We start from the raw sequence: 26,865 nt of genomic DNA on the forward strand, positions 1-26,865 counted from the left end.
TGGTGTAAGAATTCTCAAACAATAGGGTTTTATGGCACACTGAAATATGGCAGAAAACGAGGCGCAAAGCATCTGTACAAGAGTGTTTGAGTTCCTTGCAGGCCTTGGTGCAATGTCATTCCCATGTGGCTTTCGAGAGTCTCCTGGGATGGGCACAGAGACTCGCTCCCTGGGCTCCTGGACCAGGGAAGAGTGGCCTATGTGCTGTGGGAAGGGCCTGACCAGCAAGGGTGCAGCACCTACCCGCATGCCAAGGGGGAGCAGGCCAGTCAGGGGCTCCAGGAGAGAAGGCCCGGGTGACCACTCGGAAACAGGTGTGGCTGAGGTCCAGAGTGTGTGCTGTGACCTCTGCATGTGGCTGAGAACTGAGTCAAGCAGGGAGGAGGCTAGGGGACAAATGACTAAATGGGGCAAGGCAATGTGTTGTGGGTAAGGCACTACAGGGCAGGTACATCAGAATGCTGTCTGTGATGTAGGCTCATGCAATAAGGCAGTGAAGGGCCACAGGCCAGAGTGACTCTTAGAACAGCTGGCTCCCAGGCTTGGCTGTATGCAAGCATGACATAGGGAGGAAGTCTCCAGGGATCTTGGCTACATTCTGATGGGGGTGGATTTTTAGCCTAGTTGGGACTCCTGGAACGTTCCAGATGGGAGGCAGCCTTTAAGCCTCAGTGCCTGTGTAAGCTTTATCAGAGCTGCATATGATGGGAGGAATGACAAGGCCAGTGGGTTCCCTGTAATTCCGTCCCAGGGATGGCACACGAGGCCCCTGGGCCTCCCACTGCCCCGCTCCTGTCCCAGTGTCGTGATTGACAAAGGCTTCATTGTGGCTTTTCATTCTCTGCAGGCCAAACTCAAGGAGATCAGCTTGTCCACAGTGAGGTTCATGGAGGAACTGGGCGAGGACCGTTTCGGCAAGGTGTACAAGGGCCACCTGTTCGGGGCCACCCCAGGGGAGCAGACCCAGGCAGTGGCCATCAAGACACTGAAGGACAAGGCAGAGGGGCCGCTGCGGGAGGAGTTCCGGCTGGAAGCCATGCTGCGGGCGCGGCTGCAGCACCCCAATGTGGTCTGCCTGCTGGGTGTGGTGACCAAGGAGCAGCCCTTAAGCATGATCTTCAACTACTGCCCGCACGGCGACCTGCATGAGTTCTTGGTAATGCGCTCACCGCACTCGGACGTGGGCAGCACCGACGATGACCGCACGGTCAAGTCTGCCTTGGAGCCCCCCGACTTTGTGCATGTCGTGGCACAGATCGCCGCGGGCATGGAGTATCTGTCCAGCCATCACGTGGTGCACAAGGACCTGGCCACTCGCAATGTGCTCGTGTACGACAAACTGGCTGTGAAGATCTCAGACTTGGGCCTCTTCCGCGAGGTGTACTCCGCCGACTACTACAAACTGATGGGCAACTCGCTGCTGCCCATCCGCTGGATGTCCCCTGAGGCCATCATGTACGGCAAGTTCTCTGTTGACTCGGATATCTGGTCCTACGGCGTGGTCCTGTGGGAAGTCTTCAGCTACGGCCTGCAGCCTTACTGCGGCTACTCTAACCAGGACGTGGTGGAGATGATTCGGAACCGGCAGGTGCTGCCCTGCCCAGATGACTGCCCGGCCTGGGTGTACGCCCTCATGATTGAGTGTTGGAATGAGTTCCCCAGCCGGAGGCCCCGTTTCAAGGACATCCACAGCCGGCTGCGTGCCTGGGGCAATGTCTCCGGCTACCACAGCTCGGCGCAGACCTCGGGGGCCAGCAACACCACACAGACCAGCTCTCTGAGCACCAGCCCCGTAAGCAACGTGAGCAACGCTCGCTACCTGGGGCCCAAGCAGAAAGCCCAGCCCTTCCCGCAGCCCCAGCTCATCCCCATGAAGGGCCAGATCAGACCCATGGTGCCCCCGCCCCAGCTCTACATCCCTGTCAATGGCTACCAGCCCGTGCCCGCCTATGGCGCCTACCTGCCCAACTTCTACCCAGTTCAGATTCCCATGCAGATGGCACCACAGCAAGTGCCCCCACAGATGGTCCCCAAGCCCAGCTCACACCACAGTGGCAGCGGCTCCACCAGCACAGGCTATGTCACCACAGCCCCCTCCAACACATCTGTGGCTGACAGAGCGGCCCTGCTCTCAGAGGGCACGGAGGACACACAGAATGTTCCAGAAGATGTGGCCCAGAGCCCCGTGCTGGAGGCTGAGGAGGAGGAGGAGGAAGGCTCTGTCCCAGAGACTGAGCTCCTGGGAGACAACGACACTGTGCAGATGGACGAAGCCCAGGTCCAGCTGGAAGCCTGAAGGGGCCCTGACGGAGACCTCGTCTGCCTCTGGGAAGACCAGACGCAGCAGTCCCAAGCCCAAGAACTGTGGGCTGGCGTGCAGGCTGGACGGTGTGAACTGCACCCGTCCTTTCCTGTCCCCTCTGAGCTGCTGTGGCCGTGCTTGTCTGGAGACCGTTTCAATCAGCAGGTCATGCTTACGCCAGGCCAGGGGCCGGCCTTGGACCTCTTGGGAAGCAGGCTGCGTGGTACTCGTCCATACCACCACCACCACTTGTGTTGAACCTGGCAGCTTCTTGGGTCTGAGCAGCAAATGCTTTGCAAGATGATGAGTGGCATCTTCACTCCATATTGTGTATGGATTGAATATTCTGAGACTGGGCCAATGGGCCTGCTTAGAGCAGCCAGCAGATGCCTGGCCCTCTGAGTCTCGGCACCGAACCTGCTGGCTTCTCTGCTGCCTGCCTCCTTGCCCACAACAGTCTCCCCTCAGCTGCCAAAGATGATCGGGAACAGGACACTGCCACCTGCTAGGCTCCCGAGAGAGAAAGGAGCCATCCCCGTAGGAAGAAGACAATGTGCCTTCAAAGAAACTGACACCGTTTTGTATTTTTGTGAAAGGGTTTTAATTATACTATATCTGTTTTGCCCACTTTGCTGGAAATCAAGGGAAAAGTGTTTCTTGGGTTTAGAGGAAGCAATATTGTATAGAACACACTGTTGTTATTGTTTTTTTTTTTTTAAGAATCGTGTACAGACCTGCAATGTAATTTATATGTTGTTTTCCTTTGTATGCCATTTTTCACGGAAATGTTTTGCTCTATGATAATGACTGAGTAATTTAACTGTTTACACTCTCCGTGTTGGGATGCTTGTTTTGTCTCAGCACCACATGTAAGTGAGGTCCGTTCATTTCAGAGCCTGGACACAAGCCCCACAGGTGCGCTGTCAGTACCCTGTGCCATTCCTCCATCCTGTTTGTAAACCCCACAGCTGGCACGGCCAATAAAGTGAAACAAAACATTCAGTCGTCTCTGGCGGGTTGTGGGGCCACGAGGCCGTCCTAGCAGCTGGCTGGGCGACGCCAAGACGTCGCCCGGGGACAGAGATGTATTCAGGAGGTTCACTGAGCATCCACGTGACTCCCTGCTCATCTGGGCGCCCTAGTGACAGAGCAAATGATGGAAATGTGTTCCCTTGTTTCACCTTGCGAAGATTGCAAGTGTGAACTCACTATGGATGTGAAGCTGACTTTGAACTTGGTACACACCCCTTCTTAAAGTCCCGAGGACCCCTGACATGTTTGAACCTGGATCCTGGTGCTTTCCATGGCCCGAGAACAAGGCTAAGGGGTGGGGAGGGAGACCACACCCTGTGGCTGCCTGAATTCATCTGCACTATAGCCAGCCAGGCTGGAGGAGGGGCCACCCCTACAGCCATGACCTGAGTGAGGCTTAAAGGTCCTTGTGCCAGCCAGAAAATGGCCCTGGCCAACCCAGCCAGCATCTTTCCCCCTGGTATTCCATGTTTGCTGGAATATGGCCAGGTAAGGCTGACAGTAAGTTTGCCAGGCAGAGCGGCAGGTAGTTAACCTGTGTCAGCACCTCTCACAGGGCCTGGCAGAAGCAGTACTGCCCTCCCTGCTCCTGCGTGATTCAGCAGGGCTGGAGTGGGATGGGGAGGGGGGGGTCCCAGACGTGCATCTCTAGCAGGTGTCTAAGTTGCTGGTGACCTCAACTCAAGACAGAGCACTTTGGCCTCTTCAGACACATTTTGCAGCGGAGCAGCCCAGCCTGAAAGGTGATGAATACCACGCACTGGCGTCACTACACAAAGTGAAACACCCTGTTGAGGTACTTGCACTATGGGGAGACCTGTGGGACCCCTGGGGTTGTGTGACCTGTGCTGAGTCGGGGTGAGAACCTAGCCAAGCAGAGGCATGCTTTTAATGGTCAGGCCCCATGGCTGGAGTGGATCTTAGGTGCCAGGCCGAAGTTGGGCACTCAGTACAGAACAGCAGTGCTGAATGAGCAGGGGTTAGCGTCAGCGTGAGCTTGGCTCTGAGAGGGACGTCATGGCAGGCCGTGTAGGAGCTGCACTTGCTGTTTTACGCCACTTTGTACACGCATCCCTTCCGAAGGCCCCCAATGACCTAACGATGCTCTCTTGGCCTTATCACCTCAAGCCTGTCACACTTAGGGCTCAAGCTTAACAACCGGTGACCTTTTGGGAGACACACTTAAGCCACCTCCGAAGTAAACCACAGTAGTCACCAAGCTGACCCTATCTGGCACCTTGAACTTGAGATTTATTCTTGAAACAGCTATCATTGCTCACTTACTGCAAAGGGCTGTGGCTGAGCCTCTGTGTGAAATAAGCCAGGGGAAAGCATTGCAATGATTTAATAAGTTTTGTATTACGGAAACCTTTGCAAATGAAAACCCAAAGAAGCAGGGAAGCTGACACATTTACCAAAGGTGTATGTGTTTGTTTAAAAGGCAGAGTGATAGACAGAGGGAAGGAGCTTTCAGCTGCTGCGTCAGTCCCCAGATGACCAAGAGCCAGGGATTAGGTCATTCTTAGATGGTTTTCCAGGAACGGTATCTGGGAGCTGGATTAGGAGCAGACCAGCCAAGACACAACTACACTCCAGATAGAGCATGTTAGTGTCTTAGGCTGCAACTTAGCGGCCTGTGCCGCAGCACCAGCCCCAAAAGTGCCCATTTGGCTGCTAAGTTTGATGAAAAGCAGGTAGGTGCAGAAAGGTGGTTGAATAAAGATGTGTGACCAGATGGTAATGACTTAAGGATATGGCTAAACCCACTTGTTGGGATTTTTCTGTCTTCAGAGATAAGGACATCTTTCTCTGGGGATAAGGAAGGTGTGAGAATGCTCCAGTGCCAGGGCAGCTTCCTGCAATACAAGATGTGTGCTTAAGCAGGGTGTCCTGTCCCCGCCACCACTCACTCAGCAGGGCACCGCTCACAGACTAACTCATCCATTCACGGAGAATCTATGCTTCTACGGGCATGCTGAAGTCATGTGCCTGGGGCAGGGGTTCGGAGCCTGCCTCGGAGACCCTGAGACCCTGTCCCAGCCCGTGTGGCCCAGTTTACATATGGAAGGAGCTCAGGCATCAATGGCGTGACTTCTCATTTCCACTGATGTGAAAGAGGAACTTCAATTCATCTCTAATTTGGTCCACCTGGTGGTTTAACTGCTGTGTTGTGATCTGAGAGTGAAAAATGGGAAATAGTGCTTTGGCTGCCTTCCCCACAGACAACATCAGGACGGCCATTCTCCGTGGCTTCACCTGCCCGGGGCTGGGCCCCAGTGAGAATGCGGTGCTCTTGGCCATGGAGCGCACCACCGCAGGGCTGCCACTGCTGGGGTCATGCAGAAAAACCCTGCAAGGTGTTTTTAATGCAGTGGAGACTTGGGTTTGGGGGATTTCTTTTTTTGGCTAAATATAACATCTGTTTGTCAGTGCTTGTTCTCATGGTACAACTGTGGTGCATCCTTAGAAGATGATTGAGTTTCTAAAACCCCTGCAATTGGAGCCCGTGACTTTGCCTGAGACATTCTAGATGCTCCAGAACAATCCATGAGAAGCAAAGTTGCATGTTTCAGGTAAATGTCACTCATAGCACATCTGTCCCCCTTCACACCACAGAACTGGGGCTTTCACAGCTTCTGAGTCCCATGGAATTGAGGAATTTAAGTTTGCTTGTTTGTTTTATTCACTTAGTGAAAAGCAGACACAAAGATCTGTGTGCTACTTCTCTGCCCAAATGCCCTTAACACCTGGGCCTAAGTCAGGACAAAGCTGGGAGTCAGAGATGCAATGAGTCTCCCGTGTGGGCCACAAGGACCCAACTACTCAAGCTAGTGCCTGCTGGTTCCCAGGGCGCACATTACCAGAAGACTGGAGTTGAAAGTGGAGCCAGGACTCATGCAGAGCCCTAACCGCGACTCCAGGTGTGCCTCTAGGTCATTGAGTTTTAATCTAATCCCAGGAAGCCGCAGATGCCTTTTGCAATCCTTATGTTTTCTGATTAATGATCGTCGTGAAAACCAGTCGATGAGAACACTGAATCTGGCTTTCGGTACTAATTTAGGGGATGAAACTAAACCTCCTTAACCACAGCAGCTTCTAGCCACCTGAGGAAAAGCCCGTAGTGCTTCCATAAGAGGTTTATCCCAACTTTGCCATTCAGTGTTGCTAGCCATTTTTGGACACTTGCTGGTTTTCTAACTGCATTTGAAACAATTTTCACACAAGACTAAGTTCTGTGTGCATGTTTCTTACTGGAAGATTTCAAACCACTTTTTATGATTTATTTATTTATTATTTGAAAAGCAGACTTACTGAGAAAAGTAGAGACAGGGAGATCTTCCACTCACTGGTTCACTCCCGTGATAGCCAAAGTTGCACTGATACAAAGCCTGGAGCTTCGTGCAAGGCTCCCATATGGGCACAGGGCCTTAAGAATCGGGTCAGCATCTGCTCATTTTCCAGGCCATAAGCTGAATTGGAAATAAAGCAGATGGGACTCAAACTGGCATCCATGTGGAATGCTGGCATCACAGTCAGAGGTACGATATCATATCTCCAGCCCCTAGAATCTTTTTGAGATGAACTTCGAAAACAGGGTTGGTGTCAAAGGCAGCTTGCTCCCAAGTGGTGTGTCTGCATTAGCCGCTGAAGCCTGGCACACATGGACTCTAGGGTGAACTCTTCCTCTCCCATCCCCATCACTGTTTTTTTTTTTTTTAAAGATTTATTCAGTTTATTACAAAGTCAGATATACAGAGAGGAGGAGAGACAGAGAGGAAGATCTTCCATCCGATGATTCTCTCCCCAAGTGAGCCGCAACAGCCGGTGCTGCGCCGATCTGAAGCCAGGAACCTGGAACCTCTTCCGGGTCTCCCACGCGGGTGCAGGGTCCCAAGGCATTGGGCCGTCCTCGACTGCTTTCCCAGGCCACAAGCAGGGAGCTGGATGGGAAGTGGAGCTGCCGGGATTAGAACCGGCGCCCATATGGGATCCCGGGGCATTCAAGGCGAGGACTTTAGCCGCTAGGCCACGCCGCTGGGCCCGTCCCATCACTCTTAAACAACCTCATCCTTGCCCACCACACTTCCTGCCTGCTCTTAACTCACTGACTTGCTCCTGACATACAGCAATTACTGAGGGAGAGAGAGAAGCTGGAGTTGGCTTTGCCCAATGCTGGCTGCAAAGCACCTGAAGCCCAGCGTGCAGACGTTCAGACAGGGACCACCAGGGGTGTCCAGCACTGGATTCCCTTCCAGTTGATCTTCAGCTAATTATCAAATAGTCCACCCGTTCCTGAGGCTCTAGGACACTGAGTGGAAGTCCAGCCGTCCTTGGTCCACTGGCACATTTCAGCTCATTGTCGCTGTCTCTGGCTTCCCTTGGGTGTGTGCAAGTAAATACGGGTCCCTCTGGAACACCCAATGTTTTCACACAAATGTCGCCTTGGCTTCAGGTGATTTGTGGCCTGGCTTTTGTCACTGAGCGGTGCTTCCTGGCCATCTCAACTCATCATTGGATGGGAGCTCTGGGTTCCATAATGTTCCTTGGTGGGGATACACCACGCATGGTTTAAGCCAACCATGGCCTGGCTTCTCTCCACTGCTGTCGCAAGCACTGTTAGTACAAAACACACATGTTTCATAACAGGCAGACATGTGTCTTTTGGGAACATTCCTAGAAGTGTTCTTATCTTTTTTTAAAAAAAGATTTATTTATTTATCCCAAAGAGCCACACAGAAAACGAGAGAGACACAGAAAGTCTTCTATCTGCCAGTTTACTCCCCAGGTGGCTGAAATGGGTAGCGCTGAGTCAGGCTGAAGCCAGAGCCCAGGAGCTTCATCTAGGACTTCCATGTGGGTAGTAGGGCCCAGGTAATTGTTCCATCTTTTGCTATTCTCCTCAGATATATTAGAAAGTATCTAGATCAGAAAGGGAGTAGCTGAGACATGAATCGGAGTCCACATGGAATGCTGGTGTCTTTACCTACTAAGCCACAGCATCGGCCTTAGAAGTGGACTTGTTGCAGTGTGAGGTGTGGAGTGTAAGCTGTTGGCCCATTGAGCTCTCTTAGTGTTTTCCATAGGCTCTGCCAGTACAGAATGCTACCATGACATGCTGTGATGTGTCCCCCAGCTGTGCACCTATAACTGCCCAGGAAAGGAGCCAGGGAACACGAGGATGAACACTAAGGCTTGACTTGAAAAAGCCAAATCAGCATCTTTAAGTCATGCTTGCTGCTTTGCACTCTCATTTGCTTTCGGAGTTTTTGGTGCAAGATGATGTCCGGAAGCAGAGAGGTAAATTAATTGCCCAGGGGAAAGCCCTGGCTGGCGAGGAGGGAGGGCGGGCAGAGCCAGGCAGAGGCAACTGTTCCTCTGGAACATCCTCCTCCTAGAGGATGGCCACTACATTAACCCCAGGATGGCAACGGTGCTGAGTGAACCCAGGCCCCTGGGTCTGGGGTCACTTCCCATGGGCCCTGCGCAAATACAGGGCAGGGAGCAGGTGGGAACATGTCTGGACAGGTGACAGACACCCAGGGAGGAAGGAGGATGCCCTCCACTTACCTCAGGGCCTTCTCCAGGCTGAGCAGTCCTGTCTGCTCCACAGGGCATGGCCAGCACTGTCTGTCCATCCTTGGCCTTCTCTGGCTGCTCAACATGACTCTCATTTTTTTAGGGTTTTTTTTGTCTGCCCCCCTTCCCTGCATTTTTATATGGTGATCACCTCCTTCTCATGGTGGAATCCTCATGGTGGAATTCCCAGCAACAGGGTCATGGAACTTTCTGCTAAGTGTGGGGACTGAGACCTGGTGGTTTGGAGGGGAGAATCTATAAGATTTATTTGGGTCAGACTGATTCACCAGCCCAAATGGGAAACTTGAGATGAGCTGTTAGCACAGAGCATCACTAACTGCCACACACCAGTCCACACCAAAGCTATGGATGGGGCCCTGTCTGGCAGGGTTAGGTACCAGTACCTGACAGGGTGGTGGAACAGTGGATGGGTCACACTTGGCAGGGTCAATACCCTAACCAGCAGGTGAGAGAACCAGGTCTGGGGGTAGATTCTGTCAGGGAAGTGTGGGCCCAATCCTGTGGAAATATAAGTCCCACTGGTTAGCTTGCGGGCTGGGGTGGTGATGGGCTAAGCTAGGTGTGACCATGGAACCTGCCATCACTTATGGGTAAAGGAACCGACAACAGTCTGGGCAGGTCAAGGCAGCAGCACCTGAAAGTGCATCCTAAATAGGATGGGCTGAGCTGCAACTGGAAGGGGGCAAACTGGGCAGAGCTGAGCAAACCTCAACTCACAAGGAAGAACAGAAATCAGGATGGAGCACAGTTCATGCCAAACTAGGCTCTTACATCAACTGGTATGCATGAGCCAGGGATGCTAGGCCACAGCATTGAAGGCAAAGGTTGAGACAGGTGAGGGGCTGGGCCAACTGGGTCAGAGTAACCACTGGCATGTTTGTAATCTAGGACTGGGAATAGACACGGTTGGGGAGCTATGAGAGTACACCCTTGCTGGGTTGGGATTCCCACGGGAGGATGCAGCAGTCGGAGTGAGGCATGCATTCTGGTCTGGATATGGCTAGAATCTCCCTTGGCACAAGTGTGAACTGGGTCTGGGTGCACCTAACCGGGCTAGACGCCAGCACCATCTGGTGCTCTGGAGAACCTGGGTAGATGTAGGACGGACTAGGCTGGGTCTCTGCCGCTGCTGAGCCATGTGTGAGCAGTGTCTGGGTATGGACAAGCCTTGGCTGGGCTGAAACATCCAACAATAAGTACCAAAATGGATTGAAGGCCAGCAATGAGGGCTGTGCCCATCAGTACATGCAAGATCTGGCACAGGGATAGGTTCTGATGGAGGAGCTTGAGAAACTCCTCTGTCAGGACACAGTCACTGAGGTGAGCACAAGAACCACGATAGGGAGCAACTCAGTCCAGGCCAGAGAAAGATACTCACCAGCATACATTTGGCATAGGTGAGGGGCAGACCAGGCTGAACTAGTCCACTCACCTGCTGACGAATCCAAGCACCAGAATAGAGTGTGGGTCGTGACACAAACCAGTGCACATTACAGAATGCCAAGGTGGGGTGAGCCATACCAGATGTGGCCACAGCACCCAAACAGCACACGTGAGAACCAGGGAGGGAGGGAGCAAAGCCGGCAGGGGGAATTTGGGCTTCCCTGCTAGACAACCACTCCCATTGGAGAATGTGAGGTGGGATGGGCACAGACCAGACCAGGCAGGGAGGGCTACAATACCTGTGGGCCTCATGAGAGCTAGATCAGGGAAAAGTCAGGTTGGGCTGACTATTCTAACTGGTGCAAGCAAAAATTAGAGTGGGTGAGGGTTGGTTGGGCTTGGCCGCAGCATCAGATGGCAGAGCTGGCACTGGGGACTAAATCTGTCAAGTTAAACTCCAGAATCACCTGGAGAGTGCATAATACAGGAATTGGAATGGCCTAGTAGGGAAATAATGGGCACCTCCCTCTTGGGTTACCACTCCCACTGAAAGCACGAAAACCAGGACAGGGGAAGGAGTGGCTAGACAGAAAGGCACCCTCCAGTATGTATATGGGCTGGATAGTAGGGTTGGTTGGGTTGAACTAGACTTCAATGCCCGTTGACATGTACAAGAGCTAAATGGGACAGAATGAACAAGTCTGCGGTACATACTTGCATGCTTGGGAACCGGGGTAGGGGGCAGGCTTGGTGGGGGTTATGGGAAGTCGCCCCAACTAGGCTGCAACTCCCACTGGTTTGCATGAGGGCTGAGTATGAAGTGGGCAGGATTGGGCTGGACTGCACCACCCATCGGTTCTCATAGAAGACAGGGCTGGAAACAGAACTGACCCAGCAATTGCCATGACCAGCATGTGCATAAGCTGATTGTGGCGACGGACGGTGCCAGACCCTGTACTGGGAAGCGCATACAAGAATCAGGTCTGGGATCACCTCAGAGGAAATTTCTTTGGAGATCCCTCCAACTGAACTGCTGATCTCAGAGCCCCAACCATGAAGAGACTATGTCAGCCAGTGGATTCTGAAGAGATTTCATTGTGATTGGAACAGCAAGACTGGCAGCAATTCAGACCTGTTGCACTACCAAAACTGCATGAGCAGGATCCTCAAAGCATGCCCCACATCGGGAACCTATGATGGGTGGGAGGCTGGGTGGGGCTTCTCCCTTTGTTTCTCGCCTGACCCCAGATACGGGGGCGGGGGGAAATGATGATATTAGTGTGGAAACAATGGTCTTACCCACTTTCCTGTAGCCCTTGACCCTTTGTACCCTAATCAACTAAGTAAGATTATAATAAATAAATAAATAGGAGCACCTCTGTCTCAAAAAAAAAAAAAAATCATCATCACATTGAGCTCATTCAAATTACACTACAGGGGCCAAGAAACTAAGATACTATTGCCCCCTGACCACCACTGTCAAGGCTGCAGCGTCCACCAGGGCCCTCCATTCACCTGCACTCACAGCCTGGGTGACCATCACAGGGCAGGGAGAGTTGGCCCTCAGAGATGCAAGGAAAGGCCTTTGCCAGTCTGGCCACAATTCGGTTTGACTTCTGCTCGCTGCACCCTCTCACTTAGCCCAGAATCCTGCATGGCATTTTTAGCAAGCTGCCGGTTCTGAGTCCTATCCCTGTAGGTGGCCGTCTTGACTGGTTGGGGTCCTTGGTCACTGGCTGTGTTACAAAAGACATGGTCAGCACTGATGTCTTCATAGCTTTCTTCTGCCATTACGTATTTACATAAAATTCGCACTAAGTTGGGCTGGTGTTGTGGCACAGCTGCTACAATGCCAGCATCCCATATCTGAGCACCAAGCCAAGTCCAGGCTACTTGGCTTCCCATCACGCTCCTTGCTAATGCGCCTGGGAAGGCAGCAGAAGATGGCCCACGCAGGTGGGTCCCTGTCACACACAGGGAAGACCCAGATGGAGTTTTGGCCTCTTAAATTCAGCCAGACCCCAATCCCTGCTGTTTCAGTCATTTGAGGAATGAACCACAAGATGTAAGATCTCTCTCTCTCTTTTTCCTGCCTTCTCTGTTATTCTTTCAAGTAAATAAAACAACAAAAAAAAATTTTTTTTCAAATACCTCTCACCAAGGATCTGGAATACATTTGAGAAATGTTCAGTCTTCATGCCAACTGTAACTTGAGAACACAGCCATCCCCTCAGAAAGATTTTTGCACCTGTCAGTCCCAGACTGTGAACTCTCCCTTCTGGCTGTCATCTGTTCAGCATCTATAACCTATCTATTATATTCCTATCATCTGACATCTATAATACATGTATCTATCAACCATCTGTCTATTTACCTACATCTATGAAGTCTAATTAGTGGGGGTAAAGCAAAAATCATCTACGTGGTTTTTAAAAAAGGTTTATTTATTTTTAATTGGACAGTCAGATATACAGAGAGGAGGAAAGACAGAGAAGAAGGTCTTCTGTCCACTGGTTCACTCCCCAAGCAGCCACAATGGTTGGAGCTGAGCTGATAAGAAGCCAGGAGCCAGAAGCTTCTTCCAGGTCTCCCACATGAGTGCAAGGTCCCAAACCTCTGGGCCGTCCTTGACTGCTTTCCCAGGCCACAAGCAGGGAGCTGGATGGGAAGCCGGGTTGCCAATGCCCATATGGGATCCTGGTGTGTACAAGGCAAGGGTTTTAGCCACTATTTTACCACACTGGGACTGAGGATCATCTACTTTTAAGACTATCCAAAGGAAAATGTCACTTACATGAAAGGATTTAAGTTGTAGAGCAAATCCTGTAAATTATTGGTTAATTCTCACTGAAGGCCCTTCATTTACATGTTCAGATGGTAATTCAAGGAATGTTTGTCTGGCACTTGCTGTGGGCTGTGTTCTGTGCTAATAAACACAAGATGCCTTCCTCACTTTCTATATGAAATACGTTAAACAAGATCCATTACAGGGCCCGGCGCGGTGACCTAGCGGCTACAGTCCTCGCCTTGAACATGCGGGGATCCTATATGGGCGCCGGTTCTAATCCCGGCCGCTCCACTTCCCATCCAGCTCCCTGCTTGTGGCCTGGGAAAGCAGTCGAGGACGGCCCAATGTATTGGGACACTGCACCCATGTGGGAGACCTGGAAGAGGTTCCTGGCTCCTGGATTCAGATCGGCGCAGCACCAGCCCGTTGCGGCTCACTTGGGGAGTGAATCATTGGAAGGAAGATCTTCCTCTCTGTCTCTTCTCCTCTCTGTATATCTAACTTTGTAATAAAAATAAATCTTAAAAAAAAAGAATATAAATGGCAATCATTCATTTAAAAAAAGATTGATTTATTTAGTAGAAAGGCAGAGCAAAAAGAGAGGCGGGAAGGGAGGGTGGGAGAGGAAGAGAAAGAGAGAGAGAAAGAGAGAGAGAGAGAGAGAGAGAGAGAGAGAGGAGGAATGCTTATATCTGCTGATTCCCTCCCCAGATTGGTACAGTACCCAGGGCTAGGCCACACTAAAGCCAATGACAAGGCACTCCATCAGAGTTTCCCATGTAGGTGGGAGGAACTCAAACACTTGGTCACCTGCTGCTGCTTTCCCAGCAGCATTAGCAGAGGCCCAGGACTCACAATGGTGCTCTAATGTAGGATGCCAGTGACATAGAGGATGGCTTAACCCTCAGCCTTACAGCAACAGCACTGGAATGATTCTTTTTTTCTTTTCTTTTTCTTTAAGTTGCATCAAGCAGCAACAGCAGTGTAGAAATAGAATTTGACCAAAAAAGTGGATGCAATGACAAGAGGCAGGTGGATGTGCAGAGAAAGATACCTTCCTTCACTGTCGGTGGGGGTGCAGGCTAGTACAACCACTATTGTTAGTATGAAGAATATTAAGAGAACTGAAAATTGACCTGCCATATGACCTAGCTATCCCACTTTTGGGAATATACCCCCCCCAAAAGTAAGAAATATGCATATGAGAAAGGGATCTTTTATATATTTACAGCAGCAAAATCTGCAATGGTGAAGATATGGAGACAAACCAGATGCCTGTGGAAAGAGGAGTGGATAAAGTAACTGTGGTACATCTACTCCATGGAATACTACTCAGCCTTTAAAAACAATGAAATGCTACCATTTGCAACGAAATGGTCCCAACTAGGGACCATTATGCTAAGTGAAATAAGCCAATCGCAAAAGGACAGATGTCCTATGTTCTCTGATATAAGGCAACCTTCATGTAAAATACAGTATCAATAGGTATATAGGTAAGCATGCATGTGTCTATAGTTATCTAGAGGATCTGTATGATAGAGCCTGACATATCGGGAAGTGAAGACACATAACAGTATGTATCTCTACTCCCAAATCAAAGATGGACTCCCAGTGAAACTGTTACATACATCTTGACAATAGGATGCTGGACATTCTACCATTGTCTATACCTACAATGTCAGGATACACTGAAAAATAGCAATATGATGGACTTATGACTGTTTTTGAAGGTGTACACTCTTGTAAAATTATAGGGGAAATCAGAGTGTGGGAAGGGAGAGTTTGGGAAAGGGGAGGGGAAATCCCTAAGCTTGTGGAGTTGCATCATAAAATAAATACATTTCTTAAAAAGAGAGAAAAAAGAAAAGGAATATGACGAAGAGGATGGATGCAATGGTAAGAGACAGGTAGGTGTTGGGGTAGAGGAGGTAATACAGTAACTTCGGTCTGGCTTCTCTGTGCGGCGTTCTTTCCTCCCAGTACTGGGGGTGCAGGACACCCTCTGGAATTGGCGTCCTGGGATCTTACTATCAGACCTGGCAGATTAGAGAACTCCCCTGGGACTCACTCTTATTCAGAGAGGTGGGGGCACATTGTTGGATATTTGGAGGCTTTTGCGGCAGGTACTAGGGCAAGGCTTGGGGGTGAGGGATGCCGCTTTCTCTAGCTGGCCTTGGGAGAGCATGCAGGATGAGGAGCCAAGTAAGTGCAGGAGATGGCCGGAGGGATCCTCGTCACTGGGGGTTCACAGTAGATCCTTCACCGCTCTGTCTTCTGAGCCCCAACAGACGCTGTCCTCTCCAAAAATCCAAAGATCTGCTGCTTGTCTCCAAGGATGCTCTCCCCTCTCCACTTCACCTGCCTTCTTCTCACCCATGTTCCTCTCCCCCCACCCCTTCCTGACCTTGCACCTACCTGTTCTTCCCACACTCCCACCTGCTCTCCCTATATACGTGTATCCTCCCTACTTCTGTCTAGCTTTTACCCATCTACAGTTGACCTCTCCTCACCTGTCCCCTATCCTCTTCCCCACCTGCACCTGCCTGTTGCCCCTCTCTGTTTGGGTCTAGAGAACCACCTGTGACCTACATGGCTCTGCTGTATAATGCGCACACAAAGCACATGGCTCTGTGAAAAGCACATACTGCTTCAAACTTCTTGGAAAATGGTCTGAATATTGTCTGTCCTATCCTCCCCTTCGAGATTTAGCCTGTCCATGGTGTCCACAGGCTCCTGCCAACAGAAATGTAGGGACAGCTCACTGCCGCCGTTCCTCTCTGGTGGGGTCTGACATGCGGCTGTGGAATCTAGCCCTGCAAGACCGATGGCCAACAATGCTTTTACCCTCTTCTTTCCTTTACATTCATGGTAAATGTTCAAGTTTTGCCTATGATCCAATAAGCATGAACTTCTAGTTGCTTAAAATAGTGTTCAGTGTGGATTTCATTAGCATAACTCCAACATTAAGTTTCTTTCCCATAAGATGCAACTGGTCATGTTTATTTTATGAGAGGAAATGACCTGATAAGGGCTGGCTTTATGTTGGGGGAGGGGTTATCAACATGCAAATTCACTGCACATATTGTAGTCTTTGAATAAATGTCATTAACCTGATTGTCCCTTAGATAATATTTTTTTTGGCTAGAATAATTCAGCAAGTTAAAAAAAATCTCTTCCCAATATGTACAAGAGAACTAGCGTGTTTATTGGGAAAGCTCTGTTTTGAATCCACTTATGGGCTTAATTGGGAGTGAAATGCTCTCTCCCAAATGCCAACAGGCAACATTAAGATTGGGCTGTGGAAATCCCCACCAGATATTCTCCAAGCTGATCCAATGTGAAATTATTAGATTAATTTGGATGACAGATGCCAGTCTCAGCTTGCTAAGTGGATACAACAAGCACTCCATAGACACACGCAGGGCATGGGGGTTAAAAGGCAACTTCACTTGGTGCAAAAATGTTTTGAAATCTATATAGTCCTTGAAAAGACAAATTGAGGGGAAAAACTATGCATTTGTTGCAACAAAGTAAACTTATAGTGCTGTTTGTTTTTGAGAAAAAGGGCTTATTTATTTGAAAGACACAATGAAAGAGAGAGAGAGACAGAGAGAGAGAGAGAGAGATCTATCTGCTGGTTCACTACCCCAGTGGCCACATCAGCCAGGACTGCACCAGGCCAAGACAGCTGCCAAGGGTCCATGCACCTGTCACAGGGAGCTGGATCAAAAGTGGAGCATTTAGCACAGTAACTGTCACTCCAATTTGGGATACTGGCACCCCAGCCCTGCTTGGCCCTGCTGTATGCACAGTAATGCTAGCCCCACCCATGAACTTTTGGAAGTTCTTCATACAGTCTACAACATCGTGATGCTCAGTTCGTTGAAGAAAATTTAGTCAGTTCAGGGAGACTCTTTGGCCTGAGTGAGCAGTTTAATTAGTCTTGGAGGCCTCTTCATTTGATTACCAGATATGTCTCTAGAAAACATGTCATTTTTGAGAATCATCTAGATAAGTGTCCTCAAAGTTGTTTCTGTTCCTGAGCCCAGCAATGGCTTCCCCCGTCCTACCCCGCTCCTTCAAGTAGAAAGAAATGTGCATAAAAGGCATAGATCACACATACTGCTTAGGAACTTCATTCACGCAAAGCAAGGTTCCACTTCGTGAGGCTGTCAGCATGGGAGAGAGGGACGTGCTGGACTAGTGTTGCAAAATGAGGTGCTCCGGAGTGTGAATTGCTCTTCAATGCAGAAGTTCCCAGCCCTTGGCGGGGGAGGGTTTCCTGACGCCATCAGTTCACACTTCTCCAGATTAAAGAGAAGGGACTCTGGGAGATGCCACTGGAAAGCTCATTCATTCACCGAGTTCTCTCTCTCCTGCCCCTAAAAATGATGTTAGCTTCTAGGCAAAATGAAAGTCAGAGCAGCAGGGGTACAAACTTACAGAGGGCACCAAGATAAGTCAGTGGGGAAGTATGGGTGCTGAGATGCCCGGGGAGGGAGCCCAGAGCATGGTTAGGGATGGGGGTGGGGTTCCTGCCACCTGGGAAGGTGCATGGTTGGAAATGGGGACCCTTGGCTCAGATCCTCCCTTCGTAGGGCGGGAGGTCCATAAGGAACTGTGGACTGGACAGTGGGTTAGTGACGTTCAGGCTGTGGATTTGTGGAGCGGGGTGTTTCAGTTCGGACTGGGTTGCAGTGCCGTGTTCCCAGAGCTGCCGACCTGTGTCTGAACACTCTGCAGTCCAGGTCAGGAGAGGAGGCGGCCAGGATTCAGGACACTGATCTCACCCTGGTCCTCCCTAAGATGCGTTTTAAGGATGTGTCCCAGAAAACGGGAGGATGAAATCAAGAGAAGGAACAGCCTGGGGTGCTTCTGCTTCGCCCGCACATCTGCCAGAGCCAGAGCGTGCCACACACCACACACCCTACCCGCTTACACACAACCTTGCATGCACATAACACATACACTCACATACGCAGTACACACCATGCATACATACATACTCAATACCATATGTACTCATATGCGCAAGCAAACTCATACATACACATACCATGTACCATGCACACACATCTCTCATACACCACACAGTTTACTGTGCACAAACCATATACCAAACACGAACACCACACATATTCACACATACACACACTATGGACACACCACACGCTAAATATACATTGCGTTTCACAATACCACACACAGCACACAAAACCCACAAATATACCACATGCACACACATGCCAGCTCCATATACATATAATCATAAATACTGTCATGTACACATGAAGCATGCACATTCCATATATACATGCACACACACGCCTCCTTTTGCTTCAAGGACCACAGTTCCTTGTTCACTAACTGCTTTTCTCCTCTTAAAATCCTCAAAATGGACTTTTCATAAATACAATTTGCCTGTAGGGTTTTCGAGCATCTGGACTGTTTCTCCATCTTTGTGGTTGTAATGTGACAGGGAGCATTCTTAAGCACAAAGCTGGGGCACAGCACATCTGGCCCGGCAGCACGTTGGACGGGTGATGGCCGTGGCAGTCTTCCACCTCATCTTCGTTGTGTCATCGTGGTTGGGCTCACCATTTCCTGTCTCTGTGTTCCACCTTTTGTGAGACCGCCTTGCTTTTCTGTAAGCCACACGGAATTCTCCAAGCTCTATACCAACACATCAAGACAAGGGGAACAAAGTTTTGTACTCACCACAAACTCCCTCTTCTCCTCTCAGTTGGCCTCAAGTGTAGCCAAGACACGAAGGGTCACACACAAGACATTGCGGCTACAGATCTTTGTTATGGTTTGAGTTCAAATGCCTAGATGAGAACTGGGCCATGCTCACTGCATGTTCATCCTGCGTGCACTGTTGAAAATAAGCCTGAGCACTGGTGCTGTGACACAGTGCGTAAACCACCTGCTTTATTCCAGCATCCCATATCAGAGCACCATTTTGAGTTCTGGCCACTCTGCTTTCAATCCAGCTCCCTACTAACGCACCTGTGAAAGCAGCAGAAGGTGGCCCAGCTGCCTGGGTCCCTGTCACCCCTGAGGAATGGAATTCTGGACTCTGGCTTTAGCCTGGGCCACATGTGCCTTTTATGGCCATTTAGAGTGAACCAGCAGATAGTCTCTCTCTCCATCTCTCCTCTCTCTATCTTCTCTACATTTCAAATAAATAAATAAATCTTTACAAAAATAAACTTGGGGTCTGTTTCCATGGCAAAATAGACAGGCTAAGCCTCTGCCTGTGGCACCAGCATCCCATGAGTGCTGGTTCATATCTGGCTGTTCTGCTTCTGATTCAGCTCCCTGCTGATGCCTGGGAAAGCAGTGGCAGATGACTCACGTCCTTGAGCACCTGCACCCACTTGGGAGACCTGGTTGAAACTCCTGGCTCCTGGCTCTGGATCATCTCAGCTCTAGCTATTGTAGCCATTGGGTGTCAACCAAAGAATGGAAGAACTCTTTGTAACTCTGCTCTTCAAATAAAAAGAAAATGAAGCAGGCCAGGTATGGTAGCCTAGTGACTAAAGTCCTCCACTTCCACAGTCAGGATCCTATATGGGTGCCAGTTCTAATCCCAGTGGCCCTGCTTCCCATCCAGCTCCCTGCTTGTGGCCTGGGAAGGCAGTCGAGAATGACCCAAAGCCTTGGGATCCTGCACTCATGTGGGAGACCTGGAAGAAGCTAATGGGTTCTGATCGGCACAGCTCCAGCTGTTGTGGCCACTTAAGGGAGTAAATCATCAGATGGAAGATTTTTCTCTCTGTCTCTCTTCCTCTCTGTATATCTGACTTTGCAATAAAAATGAATACATCTTAAAAAAAAAGAAAACTTTTAAAAAAAGGAAAAACCCAGTGTAAATGACATTCAAGTAAAGTATGGAGATTTTCCAGGTAACTTCCCCAGCAAGTGAAACATCTCTGTAGTAGTCCTCATTTAGATTGCAAAGTAGGATTGCCAGTAGGAGTGCAGGCTGGGTGTTGGTGCTACCTGGGATTTACATTGATCTGCTGCCAAAGCCACCAGTGGTGAAAGCGGTGGAGACAGATTTCAATCAATGGTAACTGGTGCAGTAGGGAAGAAGATTAGAATTCAGTTTTCAGCTGCACAGAAGTGCACTCAGCATTTGGCATATAAACATATAGAACAGTTCAACATGACTGAAGGGTGAAAATGAAGTAACAATAGTGCAGGACTTTAAAACCCCACTTTTGTGCCCAGCATGATAACCTAGCGGCTGAAGTCCTTGCCTTGAACATGCTGGGATTCTATACGGTTCTAATTCCTGTGGCCCCACTTCCCATCCAGTTTCCTGCTTATGGACTGAGAAAGCAGTCGAGGACACCCCAAAGCCTTGGGACCCTGCACCCACGTGGGAGACCCGGAAGAGGCTTCTGGCTCCTGGGTTTGGATTGGCTCAGCCCCAGCCATTGTGGTCACTTGGGGAGTGAATCATCAGACAGAAGATCTTCCTCTCTGTCTCTCCTTCTCTCTATATATCTGATTTTGCAATAAAATCAAAAATAAATCTTAAAAAAAGCACCTCAACTTCCAACTATGAGTAAGTCAACCAGAGAATCAATAAACAGTGAACATTAATAAGACTTTATAAACTGAATTGACCTAACAGACATCTATAGAACATTCTACCCCACAATAATAACCTCTACATTGCTAAGGTCAATCTTCTATTAGGCCATAGAACAAGTCTCAACACACTGAATAAGACTGAAATTCAGTGTACTCTATGTGCGTTTTGTTAGGAAACTGGAAATCAGTAATACAAAAATGGAAACTATACAAATATACAAAATGTAACGATGCTCTCTTAAGTAACCAGTGGGTCAAAGAATAACTCAAAAGAGAAACAAAAAAAGATTAATTTGAAATAATAGAAATAGAAATACAACATGCTGAAGTGGATGAGATGCAGGTAAAGCAGTTCTAAGAGGAAAATCCATGGCATAAATCCCTCCATTAAGAAAAGTAAAGACTTTAAACCATCTAACTTTATAGCCCTCAAAGACCTAAAAAAAACCCCAATTAGCCATAATATTAAAGGGAATCAATAATATAGAACAACATCAGTTAGAGATTAGATTAATAATTGAAAAGATCAACATAACTAAATTGATTTTTCAAAAAGATAAAATTGTCAAATCTTTAGCCAGAGCTCCCAGGAAAAAGAGAGAACTCAAATAAATACTTTTAAAAAGAGGAGGCATTAACAACTGATACCACTAAAACGCGAAGAGCCAGAGAGACCACTACAAATGGTTGTATGTCAAGATACCAGGAAGAGAAGATAGTTTGCACTATGCATCTCTACTCCTGAATAAAAAGAGGACTCTCAATAAAATTGTTAAATATGACTTGACAATAGTATACTAGTCTTTCTACCATGGTCTGTGACTACAATGCCATAATAAACTTAGATAGCGGAATGTTGGGCTTGTGGCTATTGTTGAAGGACTATACTGCTGTAGTAATATGGTGGAAAATAGTGGAGGGGGGATGGAAGGTGGAATCCCTGTGCCTACGGAACTGTATCATGAAAAATTATATATATACATAGATATAGATATATACAGATAAAAATTTTATGCCAAAAATGTGTAATCAAAGAGAAATGGATAACGTCTTAGACATATTTCCTTGGAACACAAAATGAAAACTTTATTTTATTGTAAATAAATTTTTCAGATTCAGGCATATGAGTAGTGAAAAATGCCCTTTATGAAAAAACAATGCATAGATTGCAAAATGTGCCAAAATAAATCTATAGTTTAATTACATTTTTAGTTATATCAAGCACTGCACAAAATTATTAAGTATAGCTATACTTGAATAAATTAAAGGATACACAGTATAAAATTATATGAAGTTGACCTTAATAGCAAAAACTATGTGTGTAGGGAGGATCAAAGCACTAGAATATATTTTTTTAAGGTTTATTGGTTTTATTGGAAAGTCATATATACAATGTGGAGGAGAGACAGAGAGGAAGATCTTCTGTCCACTGATTCACTCCCCAAGCATCCACAATGGGCTAGAACCGTGCCAATCCAAACCCAGGAGCCCGGAGCCTCTACCGGGTCTTCCATGTGAGTGCAGGGTCCAAAGGCTTTGGGCCATCCTCGACTGCTTTCCCAGGCCACAAGCAGGGAGCTGGATGGGAAGTGGAGCTGCCGGGATTAGAACCGGCGCCCATAAGGTATCCTGGCACATGCAAGGCAGGGACTTTAGCCACTAGGCTACCATGCTGGGTCCAGTATTGGAATATTTTTTAAATATTCTCTTATCACCTACTAAAACTTAAGCATGAAAAAACAAAACAAAATCAATAGCAACTAAGAATACTGTTGAAACAAGAGAATGTCTTCTATTGCAGAAAAGCCCCAAAACAGATGGTTTCATGGATGAATACTTTCATAAAATATTTAAATAACTCATGCCAAACCCTGTCAAAACTTTCCAAAAAGGTTGTAGAGGAGGAAATACTTTTAAATTGACTTTATATTTCAGCATTATCTCCATACTAAACCCAGATAAGAACACAGTAAGAAAACAACAAACAACAAAAAGCAACAGAAGATACACACAGACGCACCAAACCTATGTGCCAATGTATCTGACAAACATAGATTAAAAAAATCTTCAAGAAAATACTAGCAACTTTAATTTAATAGTGCATTGAAAGGATCACACACTATAATTCATTGGGATTCATTCGTATTTTTCAAGGATGGTGCAATATATGCAAATTGATAGATGTAGTATACACGAACAGAATGAAGGACAGAAATCTTAAGGACAATGAAGAAAATTAGGCATAGAAGGAATTTACTTAAACATCATGAAAGTAGAAATAACAAGCTCACAGCTAATGTTGTATTCAATGCTGAATAGTTGGAAGCTTCTTTCCAAGAGTATTGTTGTTACCACTGCTGTTCAAAATGGTGCTAGAAATTGCAGCCAGAGCAATTAGGCAAGAAAAGGAAACAGAAGGTGAGTTCAAGCAAGTTGCAGGATTCAAAGTTAACATACAAAAGTCAGTTGTGTGCCTACACACTAAAAGTATTTGAAAAAAAAAACTAAGAAAGTAAATTCTTCTACAATAGCATTAAAAGCACTAACTATTTATGAGTAAATGTAATTAATGAGGTGAGAAATTTGTATCCTGAATAATTGGCATTTACTAAAGAAATTGCAGGGTCTGGCACAGTAGCCTAGTGACCAAATCCTTGTCTTGCATGAACCAGGATCCTATATGGGCACCAGTTCATGTCCAGTTGTTCCACTTCCCATCCAGTTCCCTGCTTGTGGCCTGGAAAGCAGTAGAGGCTGGCCCAAGGTCTTGGGATCCTGCACCCATGTGGGAGACCAGGAAGAAGTTCTTGGCTCCTGGCTGCAAAAGGAGTCCGTTCCAGCCATTTAGATCACTTGGGGAATGAATCAGCGGATGGAAAATCTTCCTTGCTGTCTGCCCTTCTATAAAATAAACCTTAAAAAATTAAAGAAGACAGATCAAAAATATAACACTGACTGGAGATACCAACATTGTTAAAATGTCTACATTACACAAAATGATCTGAAGACTCATAGAAAATCCTTATTCAAGTTCCAATAGCATTTTTCACAGAAATGGGGAAAAATATACAGAACCACAACATGCCTAAAATAACCAAAACATTCTTGAATAAGAACTTTGTAATATAGATTCCAAGCAGTATTACACTGGCAGAAAGACAAGACCCACAAATGTAGTCCACTAGAGTATAACGAAGAGTCCAGAAATGAACTCATGCATATGCAATAGACCAATTTTGACAAGGGTGCCAGAATACATAATAGGGATAAAATACTCTCTCTAATGTAGGTGCTAAAAACTTTACATACATCTGCAGAAAAATTAAATCAGACTATTGTATTATTACACCATGTCCTAAAATCAACTCAAGGTACATTGATATTCTAAATGCAAAACCTGGAACCATAAAACTCCTAGAAGAAAAATGTAGAAAAATTGTCTTGACATTGATTTTCTTAAGGAATTTTTGGATATGGCACAAAAAAATCAGAGGCAACACAATGCAAAATAAACAAATGGGATTATAATAAATGAAAAAATTTCTACAGAGTAAAGGAAACAGTGAAAGGATTACTATAGAATGAGAGGAAATATTTGCAAACCATGTGTCTATTAAGAGGTTTATATTCAAATGTAGAACTTGCCCAACTCAACAGCAAAAATGAGACACAATGCCAATTTTTGAAAATAGGCAGAATATCTAAGTAGTCATACCAATGTCCAATAAGTATTTCAAAAAGGGCTCATCTCTAGCCTGCGTGCGACTGCCCAGGTTTGACCTGTCTTTCCCGTCTCTAGCACCACCAGAGGAAGGATCAAGTAGGTCTGGTGTGCGCCAGTGAACAGGAACACACAGCAAGCACTGAGGGAGTCCTCAAACCCCACAGGGAGGCGGCACTGCGCCCTCATCTCAGCTGGGGAAACTGAGTCCCAGGAGAATCAGGCAACCCCAAGTGTCATTCAGGGAGAAGCAGAGACATTTTGGCATCTGGGAGTGGCGACAGGAGTGGGTGCATGGTGCATGGTGCATGGTGCATGGTGCATGGTGCATGTGCCACTCACGGGCAGGCTGTCTGCAGTATCACTTGCCAGTTCCACCTGGGAGTGTGTGGTCCTGGCAAACAGGACAATGGTTGGTTTTGTGGACTGGGACATGGCACAGATCTGCGTGGGGCATCTAGGAACTCCTTGCTGGCATGAGACACAGGGAGACCTGGAGTCTCTGGCTGCCGGGGAGCAGAGATTTTTTCACTGTGCTCCTGTCGTGTGTCGCCCCTGTGGGCACAGCTCCCATCAGGACTTGACCTGGGGTGATGGTGTCACTCAGCTTGACTCACGGCCACGTCCAACTGAAGCTCCTGCAGGGGCTGTGGGGCAGTCCCTGAGGCTCCTAAAGCCGAGATGTTTCCATCACTGAGCTTCATCTCCAGGTCCCCAGTGGGGTTACCCTGGCTGGTTTCACTTTGTATTTCAGGAGATCTGGACCTAATTTATTTTCCCTTTGCCAATTACCTAATGTTAATTTAGCTGGAAACCCACACACTCGCTAAAAATGGAATTTTACCTTCAAAGTAGGGAGCCTTTGAAAAATGAGGCAAAATAGTTTTTGAAGAACCCAGATGGAAAGAGTATGCTATTAAAATGCCATATATCACACTCCGTTAAGTTTATTGTAACATTTATTATGATGCTTCATAATTTTGTCTCAGTATGCCCCAAGTAATAAAGATCTCATTAACCACAATATTCTAGAGAGGAGGAACCTTTTAGGGATTTAGTAATTTTATTCATAATTATTAATTATTTATAATTTAATTTATAAATACGTTTTCTTGTTGTTGTTGGCTTATTTATTTTATACTTGGAAGACAGAGAGGCAGAGTGCTCCCCCAAATGCAATCACTTGCCAGAGGACTGAATCCAGTCTGGGTCTCCCACGTGAGTGGCAAGGGCTCAGTCATTTGGGTCGTCAACTGCTGTCTCCAGGACCTGCAGTTAGCACAAAGCCGAAATCAGCAGCTGGCGCTGGGCATCACCCAGGCATCGCACAACCTGCTCCAAAAAGATAATTTTAGAAGGCAAGACTGGCCAAACACAACGTCCCAAAGGGAGGAAACCTAAGAAAAGGGTGAACTTGCATACTGAGGATGGATGAATATCTTAGATTAAAAAGTCCCCCCCAGGGCCCGGTGGCATGGCCTAGCGGCTAAAGTCCTCCCCTTGAAAGCCCCGGGATCCCATATGGGTGCCGGTTCTAATCCTGGCAGCTCCACTTCCCATCCAGCTCCCTGCTTGTGGCCTGGGAAAGCAGTCAAAGACGGCCCAAAGCCTTGGGACCCTGCACTCACATGTGGGAGACCTGGAGGAAGTTCCTGGCTCCTGGCTTTGGATCGGCACAGCACTGGCCGTTGTGCTCACTTGGGGAGTGAATCACCGAATGGAGGATCTTCCTCTCTGTCTCTCCTCCTCTCTGTGTATCTGACTTTGTAATAAAAATAAATAAATCTTTTAAAAAAAAAGTCCCCCCCCCGATAAGCAAAGACTTAAAACAAGTATCTCCCCCACACCGTGAGAATTATTATTATCTTTAGTTCTCAGGTTTTTGAAATCTAGTTTTAAGTGTAACTGCTCCAATTTTCTAAAGCTATTTCAGGGGGTGATGGGAGGATCCCATGGTGGAATTTTTTAAAAGTTGGCCTTGCTGAAGCAGTAAAACAAGGGTAGTCTAGAGAGTGGAAATAATAAAAGCAGAAACTGGAGGAAAAGTACTGCTTGGCGGAGCATCGGCTGGTATGTGCAGGTTCTGTTTTCTGAGAAGGAATTGAGGCAACTGAAGAAGCCAAAAGGGACCTGCCATCTATCTTGGGGTCCCTGAGCTGGGCGCAGGAAGTGTGGAATTTCCAGAACTTTCTGTGAGGGTTTCTGCCTTGAAAGCCTGGATTGGCTGCTGGAGCTACAGACAAGACGTTCCTCACTCATTTGGGGCCAAGAGGACTCATTCTTTTTTGGAGTAGGGAAGTTACATTGAAGAGATGTGCACTTTGGCTCACAGTTCTAACCCCAGGGCAAGGGGTTGCCTCTGGTCATGGCCAACTTGCTGCCAGAAGTTCAAGGTGGTGGAGAGCATCCCAGGATGGGAGACAGGGGGAGGGAAAG

The 26,865-nt window shown here is 47.7% G+C and overlaps 1 protein-coding gene across 5 annotated transcripts in view; it reads left to right on the top strand.

Annotated features, from left to right (window-relative positions):
• ROR2 (receptor tyrosine kinase like orphan receptor 2) overlaps nucleotides 1–3,293 on the top strand; it is a 193,631-nt gene extending 190,338 nt beyond the window's left edge. For 4 of the 5 annotated variants that reach the window (XM_058672684.1, XM_058672687.1, XM_058672686.1 and 1 more), the window contains one exon: nucleotides 848–3,293. In XM_058672684.1, coding sequence (XP_058528667.1) covers nucleotides 848–2,296 — 1,449 coding nt within the window. In that variant the 3' untranslated portion in view covers nucleotides 2,297–3,293. The remainder of the gene's footprint in view (nucleotides 1–847) is intronic. The other variant, XR_009246641.1, reaches the window with a different exon arrangement.
• Nucleotides 3,294–26,865: the final 23,572 nt, after the last annotated feature.

The sequence above is a fragment of the Ochotona princeps genome, chromosome 14 (genome assembly GCF_030435755.1).
Source record: "Ochotona princeps isolate mOchPri1 chromosome 14, mOchPri1.hap1, whole genome shotgun sequence".
In the NCBI taxonomy this organism is placed as follows: domain Eukaryota; kingdom Metazoa; phylum Chordata; class Mammalia; order Lagomorpha; family Ochotonidae; genus Ochotona; species Ochotona princeps.